The sequence below is a fragment of the Salmo trutta genome, chromosome 13 (assembly GCF_901001165.1).
Source record: "Salmo trutta chromosome 13, fSalTru1.1, whole genome shotgun sequence".
Classification (NCBI taxonomy): Eukaryota; Metazoa; Chordata; class Actinopteri; order Salmoniformes; family Salmonidae; genus Salmo; species Salmo trutta.
Window position 1 is genome coordinate 87,358,612 of NC_042969.1, and position 13,218 is coordinate 87,371,829.

Genomic DNA, 13,218 nt, shown 5'->3' on the forward strand with positions numbered 1-13,218 from the left:
ATTGGTGTTTAATATGAGAGGGGTTCAGCACTAAGTTTTTAATTACATTTTTACATTGGGTTTGACTCAGACTTACGAATGTACGCTTTTCCTACGCACTATCCAGTAGTTGGTATTCAGATTTACTTTTTTGCAGGTGTGTAACGGGCTTTGTGGGCGTGGTTTCCTTGTACGCGCCGAATACATTTAATTCAAACCTCCCACTTGCTGGCCAATTGATTTTCTCGCTGAGTTTTCATTAGCTGAGTTTTCATTTCGGCACATTTATCTTAATAAAGTCATCCCTTTAAAATTTAGTGTATCTTTAATTATAATTTCCTCCACAGACTCACTAGAATAGATGGACAGAACGGTTCAGAATATTAGGGATTAATGAAAGATGAAAACCTAAAGGTTGAAACGCTGGTGTAATAAATTTATCTGGGAGCATGAGAAGCAGCGTGCAACGTTTTCCTTCCTGGTTTTTTCTATTTTTATGAACGAAAGCCATGGAAATACATGCATATTCATCTCCTATTCAGCACCAATTGGTTGATTTAAAAATACTCTGATCTTGTATATCATTTTAGGTGTTAGGAAAGTGTTTATGAATCACTAACAACAACAAAAAAAAAAACGTTTGGAGAGCTTTTACGCACAAAATATATTGGTGAATCCAAAATACAGTGGTTAAATTCCTCGTGAAAAATATTAAATTGTTGAAATATTGGAAGGTAAGAAAAGTGTACAATAGAGGTTGAACAGTAGTTTATATACTAGTCCTATAAATCTACCCTAATAATCCTCACTAATCAAGGAACTGTGAAGACAACGGTCCAGTCGTTGTGAACCGTGTGCGTCAGGCTCCAGGTTTCACCTGCTAAAGTGTGGTCTGAATTCCGTAAGGATTCCAATAGGCTACATGGTCCAATATGATCCCCTATTGGCTAGCAATCCTCAGAAACAACCACACGACAACCACAAGTGACAGAGGAAGGAAAGGAGAACTAATCAGGAGAGCAGAGATAAGTGAAACAATGTATTTTACTCGACGGCACAAAGTAAACAATTTACAAAGAGCAAAAAAGAACGGTTGCCACAAAGCATGGGTGATAAACAGCACCCGGTACAAACCAGCCAGAACCTACCGACCTGAACAAAATAACAATCACACACAAAGACATGGGGGGGAAACAGAGGGTTAAATACATGACCAGTAATTGGGAAATGAAAACCAGGTGTGTGGGACAACGAGACAAAACAAATGGAAAATGGAAAAATGGATCGGCGATGGCTAGAAGACCGGTGACGTCGACCGCCGAACACCACCCGAACAAGGAGAGGCATCAGCTTCGGCCGAAGTCGTGACAGTCCCACCTGTTTTCAGTCCCACCTGTTTTCAGTCCCACCTGTTTTCAGTCCCACCTGTTTTCAGTCCCACCTGTTTCAGCACCACATGATTTCAGCACCACATGATTTCAGCACCACCTTTGTAGCAAAATATATATATATTATTTTTTAGTTGCCTGTTTTGCATTTTATATGCAGCTCCAAAATGCAGGTGTTTCAGCCTAGCTCAGTGCTTTCTGTGGTGGAGGGGCGGCCAGCGGAAGATACAGAGCATAGGGGTTGGTAATGTTCTCTAGTTGTGCCGTGATTGGCTCAGTGTTCTGTCACTCATGGGGACACTACGTCACTGCCAAATCTAAGGGTAGACCTCGAACATTCAAGCCCCTTGAGTGCTGCCATAGATTTACATTAGAAGTGCCCATCCAAGAAGGCTCAAGGTCATTGGCCACAGATAAAATGACGTCAAATCACGTTATATCTACCGTAGCTTTGATTGGACTGATCATGTCAACATCATACTTTCGAAATCTTAGCTAGCCAGCTAGACAAATGCTCATCATCATGAATCAAGTCGACAAACTACTGGCAAATCCTTTTCAATCCTTCTCAGATGAAGATAAATTATAGATAAAACGTATCGGTGCTCATCGGCCATTGGACATAAACATTACACAACAAGTTGGAAATCGCAAATTCTACAACGAGTGGTTTGGAAGGAATCAGTGGCTAACTGCAAACATTGCAAAGCAATCACTAGCCTAGCTATTCAGTGGAGTGGGTGTGTGGTCCCAATTCTGGGTTTAAGGGTCTCTTTTCCAAGCTTAAATGGATAAACATTCACATCCAACACCATGGACCAGAAAAGATTGAACACATTGGCCATGCTGTCAATCCAGCAGGACTAGGGGCGCTCAAAACAACTGGAAACTCTGAACTGGGAAATCTCAGACTACAGTGAGTTTAAGGCAACTGAGAGAAACGAGCTCCGACTGGGAAAATACGTTTTGAACGGTCATCCAACTCGGAATTCCAAGACGGGAACTCTAGAGCTCCGACCAGAAGATCACTGACGTCATCATTCAACCTTGTTTTTTTTTTTTTTAGTTCCCGGTTTAAAAAAAAAAAATTTGCCCACAAGAAGGACCGCCACGCCACCTTCCTGTTCAAGTGAGGACAAAACAACAAGGTGAGTCCAAAAATGTCTTGAATGCTGCTGCATAATGATGTAATATGCCAAAAAGTATTCAGACCCCTTGACTATTTCCACATTTTGTTTCATTACAACTTTATTCTAAAATGGATTAGATAAAAAAACAAATCCTCAGCAATCTACACACAATACACCATAATGAAAAAGGGAAAACAGGTTTTTAGACATTTTTGCAAATGTATAAAAAATAAAACAGAAATACATTATTTACATAAGTATTCAGACCCTTTGCTATGAGACTCGAAATTGAGCTCAGGTGCATCCTGTTTCCATTGATCATCCTTGAGATGTTTCTACAACTTGATTGGAGTCCACCTGTGGTAAATTCAATTGATTGGACATGATTTGGAAAGGCACACACCTGTTTATATAAGGTCCCACAGTTGACAGTGCATGTCAGAGTAAAAACCAAGCCATGAGGTCGAAGGAATTGTCCGTAGAGCTCCGAGACAGGATTGTGTCGAGGCACAGATCTGGGGAAGGGTACCAACAAATTCCTGCAGCATTGATGGTACCCAAGAACACATTGGCCTCCATCGTTCTTAAATGGAAGAATTTTGGAACCACCAAGACTCTTCCTAGAGCTGGCTGTCCGGCCAGAGCCCGGACTTGAACCCTGATCGAACATCTCTGGAAAGAACTGAAAATAGCTGTGTAGCAACACTCCCCATCCAACCTGACAAAGCTTGAGAAGATCTGCAGAGCCAGACACCGCTGATAGCCAGATGTAGCGGTGGTAACGATTCCCTCCATTGTGCTGAAAGAAAGCTCTGCTGTTTGGGACAGCTTTATGTAGGTGCCTAACAGTTTGTGGTCACCATTATAGCGCAATTCATGTATTGTTTAGTGTTGTGTTGTGTAGCGGCTTCGCTGGCATGCATCTAAAAACGTTTTCTTTTGTTTGTTTCCCCACCAAGATTTAAATGCTAAAATCGCCAGTGAAACTAATGATGTAATGGAATGATGCAAAATGTTAGGAAACTAACACTAAAGCAGTATTACACACTTTTCTTTCAGTGGCATTGAGTATACCCACTTAATACCCACTGATGCGTATCAACGTAGTGTAGTGGAGGTATAGGCCGACACTGTATCAATCACGGTGTACAATAGAGAAATCACGGTGTAAAATAGAGAAATCACGGTGTAAAATAGAGAAATCATGGTGTAAAATAGAGAAATCACGGTGTAAAATAGAGAAATCACGGTGTAAAATAGAGAAATCATGGTGTAAAATAGAGAAATCATGGTGTACAATAGAGAAATCATGGTGTAAAATAGAGAAATCATGGTGTACAATAGAGAAATCATGGTGTAAAATAGAGAAATCATGGTGTACAATAGAGAAATCACGGTGTACAATAGAGAAATCACAGTGTACAATAGAGAAATCACAGTGTAAACTAGAGAAATCATGGTGTACAATAGAGAAATCACGGTGTACAATAGAGAAATCACAGTGTACAATAGAGAAATCACAGTGTAAACTAGAGAAATCACGGTGTAAAATAAAGAAATCATGGTGTACAATAGAGAAATCACAGTGTAAAATAGAGAAATCACGGTGTAAAATAGAGAAATCATGGTGTACAATAGAGAAATCACGCACAAAGCACGTAATATATATTCACATATATATATATATTCATTCACACTAACTAACACATAGTTAGTTTCAGTGGGAAATATCAGGCTTCAAAGAACGTGCAGCTCTCAACAGGTTGTCTCATGGAGCAGCTCACAGAATTCAACGACATCGATAGCCGGCAGGGTAGGAAAGACATTTCAATCTATGATATATATATATATATATACACACCAGTAAATGCTAACTAAAGCGAACAATGGGTTATGCAAACCAAGTATTGAAAAAAGTTTAGTCTGAAGTCATGGTTGAATCTGTAGCCTACACTGTAGGCCCACATTGTACAGTACAGAAAGACTGCTAGCCAAACACTCGCTTGCTAGATGCACAATTGAATTAAAGCACAACTACACTTTCCCCCTCCAAAAAAAAAAAATTTGGGGGGGTGATTTTCCCCAGACCTCATAAATCGTCTCCTGAAGTGGTTCAAGCATTGTTGTGGACTCAGAACATAAACGTTTTTTGTCATTTTTCTATTTTAAAAAAGTGTGATTTTTGAGAGCGAAAACCCCGAAATAAATAGAGGAAAATAGAATATTTTACACGTGACGCTTTTCTTTTCTCGGGACGAGACGTTTAGATTTTTTGGGGAGTTGGGATAATTCGAGTATACCCAGGTTTAAACTGCTATACACAGTCAGTTCCATAAAGATTCAAATAGGCTACACGGCCTAAATTATTGCATAACATGTCATAGTTTAGCTGGTATGATCTACTACTCCTCAGGAGTGTGACAGAGGAAAGAAGGGCAGACTAACGATGGAATGGAATGATCACTATACTCAGTGACAGTTATAAATGTATGTGGGTATAACTGACGGTAGCTGCTCGAAAGTGGCTAATTGTAAAATTATTATTTTTTAAATACAGTAAAAAAAAAAGTCTGGGCATATAATTAGAATATTCTAGAAATCATAAATCAACTCGTTTGACGCTATACTGTCATTTACGCATGGCTACGGTCCAGAAGCCTATAGATTGTGTTTCCAAATTTGAAGTTACAAGGCAAGAATTTCATCAACTTCACTGTGGAAAAGGTCACATGTTGATATGCTTCAGTTGGCTGATCATATGTGACTGGTTTCACATGTGTCTCCAGCGATCATCAGGTAAAACAGATCTAAAACAACTATAATTTATACTTACAATCCCCTTATCCAAGCGGCTTCCTCATTTACCAAGCTCTTATCAACATGTAAATAACAACGCATTAAGAATGGTGTTATTTCTATCAGGAAATATAAAGTAGTCGTTGTTCCACAATGGAACCGACAAGGTTCCTTGAACTTATTCATCATTTCATCGGTCATAAAGGTGGTGGAAATTATAAGGGGAATGAAGTCAAGGTCAGAATACAGCGTATCCGTAGACACAACTTAATTTCTTAGATCTCTACCCCCCCCCCCCCCCCCCCCAACGAATAGCGGGCGAATATCATGCTTTTCTCATGCTTAAATTCAAGATCAGAAAAAAGGGAATGACGTCCCATTTACACGTGCTTAAGTCAGGTTGGAATCCCCCCCCCCCCCATGTCAGTATGTATTTCATCAACTACCCGCCTAGTGGTTAGAGCGTTGGACTAGTAACCGAAAGGTTGCTAGTTCAAATCCCTGAGCTGACAAGGTACAAATCTGTCTTTCTGCCCCTGAACAAGGCAGTTAACCCAGTTAACCCCTAGGCTGTCATTGAAAATAAGAATTTGTTCTTAACTGACTTGCCTAGTTAAATAAAGGTAAAATAAATTTGTTGTTAATTGGGTTAAAAGTTAATAGTTGGAAGAGTTGCAAAGTGAATTGAAAATAATGGCAATGTTTATTAGATGCATTTTTTCATTAATTAATCTATGTTCTCTAGAACCACATGGTTTATCTACTAGGAACTCAGATATCATAACATATATACTATTTTATACTATATATACTATTTTTTATAAAGTTATTCAAGTATATATATAATTATTCAAGTATAAATTACCAAAGTTACAATAGATTGCCAAAGATTTTATATTAATTCCAAAAACGACCTAGACACAGTCACAACACTGAGCTGGCTATCATCTAACTTACAGATGACTTACACTGGTTATGACCTGACTTACACAGGTTATGACCTGACTTACAGATGACTTACACTGGCTATGACCTGCCTTACACAGGCTAGGACCTGACTTACAGATGACTTACACTGGCTATGACCTGCCTTACACAGGCTATGACCTGACTTACAGATGACTTACACTGGCTATGACCTGACTTACACTGGCTATGACCTGACTTACACAGGCTAGGACCTGACTTACAGATGACTTACACTGGCTATGACCTGCCTTACACAGGTTATGACCTGACTTACAGACGACTTACACTGGCTATGACCTGACTTACACTGGCTATGACCTGACTTACACAGGCTATGACCTGACTTACAGATGACTTACACTGGCTATGACCTGACTTACACTGGCTATGACCTGACTTACACAGGTTATGACCTGACTTACAGATGACTTACACTGGCTATGACCTGACTTACACTGGCTATGACCTGACTTACAGATGACTTACACTGGCTATGACCTGCCTTACACAGGTTATGACCTGACTTACAGATGACTTACACTGGCTATGACCTGCCTTACACAGGTTATGACCTGACTTACAGATGACTTACACTGGCTATGACCTGACTTACACTGGCTATGACCTGGCTATGACCTGACTTACACTGGCTATGACCTGACTTACAGATTACTTACACTGGCTATGACCTGACTTACACTGGCTATAACCTGGCTATGACCTGACTTACACTGGCTATGACCTGACTTACACAGGTTATGTCCTGACTTACAGATGACTTACACTGGCTATGACCTGACTTACACTGGCTATGACCTGACTTACACAGGCTAGGACCTGACTTACAGATGACTTACACTGGCTATGACCTGACTTACACAGGTTATGACCTGACTTACAGATGACTTACACTGGCTATGACCTGACTTACACGGGCTATAACCCGACTTACAGATGACTTACACTGGCTATGACCTGACTTACACGGGCTATAACCCGACTTACAGATGACTTACACTGGCTATGACCTGCCTTACACGGGCTATAACCCGACTAACAGATGACTTACACTGGCTATGACCTGCCTTACACGGGCTATAACCCGACTAACAGATGACTTACACTGGCTATGACCTGCCTTACACGGGCTATAACCCGACTAACAGATGACTTACACTGGCTATGACCTGACTTACACGGGCTATAACCCGACTTACAGATGACTTACACTGGCTATGACCTGCCTTACACTGGCTATGACCTGCCTTACACGGGCTATAACCCGACTAACAGATGACTTACACTGGCTATGACCTGACTTACACTGGCTATGACCTGACTTACACGGGCTATAACCCGACTAACAGACTACTGTCATCTGTCTGAACTCACCGGTCCCCTTCAGCCATTCCTTGAGGGTTTCAGTGACGTCGAAAGACAGCCAGCGGTCACTCCACTTGTTGGTGATGAAGCGTGATCCCAGGTATCGTATGCTGTCGTGCAGCCCCTTGTAGAGCTCCAGGCGCTGCTCACTGCCAGACGCGATGTTAGAGTTTTTGATGAGCAGGCGCAGCTCAGCGCTGGAGAGTAGATGGTAGTCCCCAATGCTGGACCTCATCTCCTTCAGGTTAAAAAGCATCTGGTGCTTGGTGACATTCTTACCTGGGGCACAGAGAGAGCAGGGGAGAGAGAAACGGTTGAGACAACAGTGTTCTCTTGTTATTTATCAATTTACTGTAGCCGCGTAGCATCAATGTACTGTAGCCGCGTAGCATCAATGCACTGTAGCCGCGTAGCATCAATGCACTGTAGCCGCGTAGCATCAATGTACTGTAGCCGCGTAGCATCAATGTACTGTAGCCGCGTAGCATCAATGTACTGTAGCCGCGTAGCATCAATGCACTGTAGCCGCGTAGCATCAATGCACTGTAGCCGCGTAGCATCAATGTACTGTAGCCGCGTAGCATCAATGTGATTAGTTGCAAAAAAAGTAATCAACAAACGGACTTCTTTTGAATCAACAATAGTGTTTAAACCATTAGTGTTTATCTTCATTTCTGGAAGGCCTACATATCCTTCTGGTCTACAGTATACAATTAACTGTACAGCTGAATGTCTTTAACAAGTAGCCAGCAATTCCACCTGTACTCATATACTGTTGGGCTTGTCTTATAACAAAACCACTCTGTGTGTATCATATCTAGTCTATATGTGGTTCATGGCAGAGTAGAGCAGAAACATTCCTCCTGGTTTGTAGAGCGGAGACAAGCCACTGATGGCTCTAAACACCATCCATTTACCAGGCATTTTATCACACAGATATAAGTCAGACAGAGACAGGCCAGATAATGAAGGGAAAAGATATATAGTACAGAGAGAGAGAGAGAGAGAGAGAGAGAGAGAGAGAGAGAGAGAGAGAGAGAGAGAGGAAAGGGAAGGGTGGATGAGGGTGGAGGAGGTGGAGAGGGGATGTGGGAGGCAGGGACAGGAAGAGAGCTGTCACATGTTCCATAGAGCGAGAGAGGGGGTGTGAAAAAGTGAAGTGAAAAGTGAACCGTAGTGGACATGCGCATAGATACGGTGTGGAAACCTACAAGGGGGAGGCAGAGGGGAGAGACAGAGGGGAGAGACAGAGGGGAGAGACAGAGGGGAGAGACAGAGGGAGGGGGTAGAGAAGGGAGGAGCTGTCTGCGTGCGTATGGCACCCTGGGACTGGCACAGGACCAAACCTCTGTTTTGTCCCAGCCTGTTACATCTCAATACCAGCCCTAACCCTGCAGCAGCTCAATACCAGCCCTAACCCTGCTACAGCTCAATACCAGCCCTAACCCTGCTACAGCTCAATACCAGCCCTAACCCTGCTACAGCTCAATACCAGTCCTAACCCTGCTACAGCTCAATACCAGCCCTAACCCTGCTACAGCTCAATACCAGCCCTAACCCTGCTGCAGCTCAATACCAGCCCTAACCCTGCTACAGCTCAATACCAGCCCTAACCCTGCTACAGCTCAATACCAGCCCTAACCCTGCTACAGCTCAATACCAGCCCTAACACTGCTGCAGCTCAATACCAGCCCTAACCCTGCTGCAGCTCAATACCAGCCCTAACCCTGCTACAGCTCAATACCAGTCCTAACCCTGCTACAGCTCAATACCAGCCCTAACCCTGCTACAGCTCAATACCAGCCCTAACCCTGCTACAGCTCAATACCAGCCCTAACCCTGCTACAGCTCAATACCAGCCCTAACCCTGCTGCAGCTCAATACCAGCCCTAACCCTGCTGCAGCTCAATACCAGCCCTAACCCTGCTACAGCTCAATACCAGCCCTAACCCTGCTACAGCTCAATACCAGCCCTAACCCTGCTACAGCTCAATACCAGCCCTAACCCTGCTACAGCTCAATACCAGCCCTAACCCTGCTACAGCTCAATACCAGCCCTAACCCTGCTACAGCTCAATACTAGCCCTAACCCTGCTACAGCTCAATATTAGCCCTAACCCTGCTACAGCTCAATACCAGCCCTAACCCTGCTACAGCTCAATACCAGCCCTAACCCTGCTACAGCTCAATACCAGCCCTAACCCTGCTACAGCTCAATACCAGCCCTAACCCTGCTACAGCTCAATACCAGCCCTAACCCTGCTACAGCTCAATATTAGCCCTAACCCTGCTGCAGCTCAATACCAGCCCTAACCCTGCTACAGCTCAATACCAGTCCTAACCCTGCTACAGCTCAATACCAGCCCTAACCCTGCTACAGCTCAATACCAGCCCTAACCCTGCTACAGCTCAATACCAGCCCTAACCCTGCTACAGCTCAATACCAGCCCTAACCCTGCTACAGCTCAATATTAGCCCTAACCCTGCTACAGCTCAATACCAGCCCTAACCCTGCTACAGCTCAATACCAGCCCTAACCCTGCTACAGCTCAATACCAGCCCTAACCCTGCTACAGCTCAATACCAGCCCTAACCCTGCTACAGCTCAATACCAGCCCTAACCCTGCTACAGCTCAATACCAGCCCTAACCCTGCTACAGCTCAATACCAGCCCTAACCCTGCTACAGCTCAATACCAGCCCTAACCCTGCTACAGCTCAATATTAGCCCTAACCCTGCTACAGCTCAATACCAGCCCTAACCCTGCTACAGCTCAATACCAGCCCTAACCCTGCTACAGCTGCCCGTTAGAGTTCAATATTAGCTCTGCTGCTGAGATCCAGTAAACCCACTTTTATAGCAGAGACATGGAGACAGAACCAGTCCATACCAGGAAGAACCAGCACTTTACTATACATCACTGTTATGTGTCATCAGTATGTACACTAGCCAGTGAGAGCTAGCCAACGTGCGGTGGCTTCACCCGCCCTGAGATCTGACGATCACTGAGAGCCACAAGCCAGCCTCCTGTTTTCGTCAGTTGACTTATTAAATTACAACATGTTGTGAACAAGAGATGGCGTGTCGGCCATACGCGGCTGGTTTGCATTACACATCCGTAATATAGTAGAGGGCAGGGGCCAGTATAGGGCACTAGGAAACACAGTATTTGCAGTGAATAAAGCCACTTCCCCTTTTCAAGACGTTATCAGTTATACTGCTGCAATAAGGTACTTTCCCATTGATACTTTTGCTTTCCGTTTAACACCCAGTTAACATACACGTCAGTGACAGATGCATGATGGACACTGCTATATTGGGCCCCCCGAGTTGCGCAGAGGTCTAAGGCACTGCATCTCAGTGCTTGAGGCGTCACTACATACACCCTGGTTCGAATCCAGACTGTGTATCACAACCGGCCGTGATTGGGAGTCCCATAGAGCGGCGCACAATTGACCCAGCGTCGTCCGGGTTTGACCTGTGTAGGCCGTCATTGTAAATAATACATTTGTTCTTAACTATATGTTGCCGTAGCATCTCTATAGAAACTGCATAGATGACAACAGCAATCGAATCATTGTTTGTGGGTGCTGGAGCTAGCTTGGAGCACCAGGCTAGCTGTGTGCAGACCAATCCCTGGCCTTACAGTGCGCGCTATAGGTCGTGCATGGTGTTCTATTCTAGGAGGTGAGTGTTAGCTTAGCTGTTAGAAGTAAGGCTGCTAACATTTTTTTTTAAGAAATTGAAATATTATTATTTTTTCTGACAAAAGTAGTGCGTCTGCAGCGTGGGTAAAACAGATTTGTCCCCGCCCCCACCCAAACTACTTCCAGCGGCTATGAGTGTAATGAGTGTGTAATGAGTGTGTGATGAGTGTGTAATGAGTGTGTAATGAGTGTGTAATGAGTGTGTAATGAGTGTGTAATGAGTGTGTGATGAGTGTGTAATGAGTGTGTAATGAGTGTGTAATGAGTGTGTAATGAGTGTGTGATGAGTGTGTGATGAGTGTGTAATGAGTGTGTAATGAGTGTGTGATGAGTGTGTGATGAGTGTGTAATGAGTGTGTGATGAGTGTGTAATGAGTGTGTAATGAGTGTGTAATGAGTGTGTGATGAGTGTGTGATGAGTGTGTAATGAGTGTGTAATGAGTGTGTAATGAGTGTGTGATGAGTGTGTGATGAGTGTGTGATGAGTGTGTAATGAGTGTGTAATGAGTGTGTAATGAGTGTGTAATGAGTGTGTGTAATGAGTGTGTGATGAGTGTGTAATGAGTGTGTAATGAGTGTGTAATGAGTGTGTAATGAGTGTGTAATGAGTGTGTGATGAGTGTGTGATGAGTGTGTGATGAGTGTGTAATGAGTGTGTAATGAGTGTGTGATGAGTGTGTGATGAGTGTGTGATGAGTGTGTAATGAGTGTGTGATGAGTGTGTGATGAGTGTGTGATGAGTGTGTAAGGAGTGTGTGATGAGTGTGTGATGAGTGTGTAATGAGTGTGTGATGAGTGTGTGATGAGTGTGTAAAGAGTGTGTAATGAGTGTGTGATGAGTGTGTAAGGAGTGTGTAATGAGTGTGTAAAGAGTGCTACCAGACTAGGTGTGGGGACAGGAGCGTGGAGCCCTGTATGGCATGCTAGGTTAGAGCGGAACCCCATCCCCCTTGTGTGTTAGGCTGCGTGCTAACCCTGGGTGTGGGGGGATTTGTGTGTTTAATCAAGGACTCCTCTCTAACCCAGGTAAGCCAGGGACAGCTGTTGTGACAGGCAGAGAGATAAACAGCTCTGTAATTACACTGGGAGGAACCAGATTCCTGCAGGATGGCTATATACCTGTTGCTCCTACCTCCTCCACACTGAAATACGTACATACAGTTCATTCGGAAAGTATTCAGACATGTTGACTTGTTCCACATTTTGTTACATTACAGCCATATTCCAAAAGGGATAAAAAAAAAAATAATGTATCTCATCAATCTACACACAATACCCCATAATGACAAACACCAAAAGTTTTTTTTAGACATTTTTGCAAAAATACCACATTTACATAAGTATTCAGACCATTTACTCAGTACTTTGTTGAAGTACCTTTGGCAGCGATTACAGCCTCGAGTCTTCTTGGGTATGATGCTACAAGCTTGGCAACACCTGTATTTGGGGAGTTTCTCCCCATTCTTCTCTGCAGATCCTCTCAAGCTCTGTCAGGTTGGATGGGGAGAGTTGCTGTACAGCTATTTTCAGGTCTCTCCAGAGATGATCGATCGGGTTCAAGTCCGGGCTCTGGCTGGGCCACTCAAGGACATTCAGAGACTTGTCCCGAAGCCACTCCTGTGTTGTCTTGGCTGTGTGCTTAGGGTCATTGTCCTGTTGGAAGGTGAACCTTCGCCCCAGTCTGAGTTCCTGAGCGCTCTGGAGCAGGTTTTCATCAAGGATCTCTGTACTTTGCTCCGTTCATCTTTCCCTTGATCCTGACTAGTCTTCCAGTCCCTGCCACTGAAAAACATCCCCACAGCATCATGCTGCCACCACCATGCTTCACCGTAGGGATGGTACCAGGTTTCCTCCAGACGTGATGCT

At 43.7% G+C, this 13,218-nt stretch overlaps 1 protein-coding gene across 1 annotated transcript in view; it reads right to left on the bottom strand.

Moving 5' to 3' along the window:
- tgfb1a (transforming growth factor, beta 1a) overlaps window positions 1–13,218 on the bottom strand; it is a 34,028-nt gene that overhangs the window by 6,825 nt on the left and 13,985 nt on the right. The window contains exon 2 of the mRNA XM_029773891.1: window positions 7,655–7,924. Coding sequence (XP_029629751.1) covers window positions 7,655–7,924 — 270 coding nt within the window. The remainder of the gene's footprint in view (window positions 1–7,654; window positions 7,925–13,218) is intronic.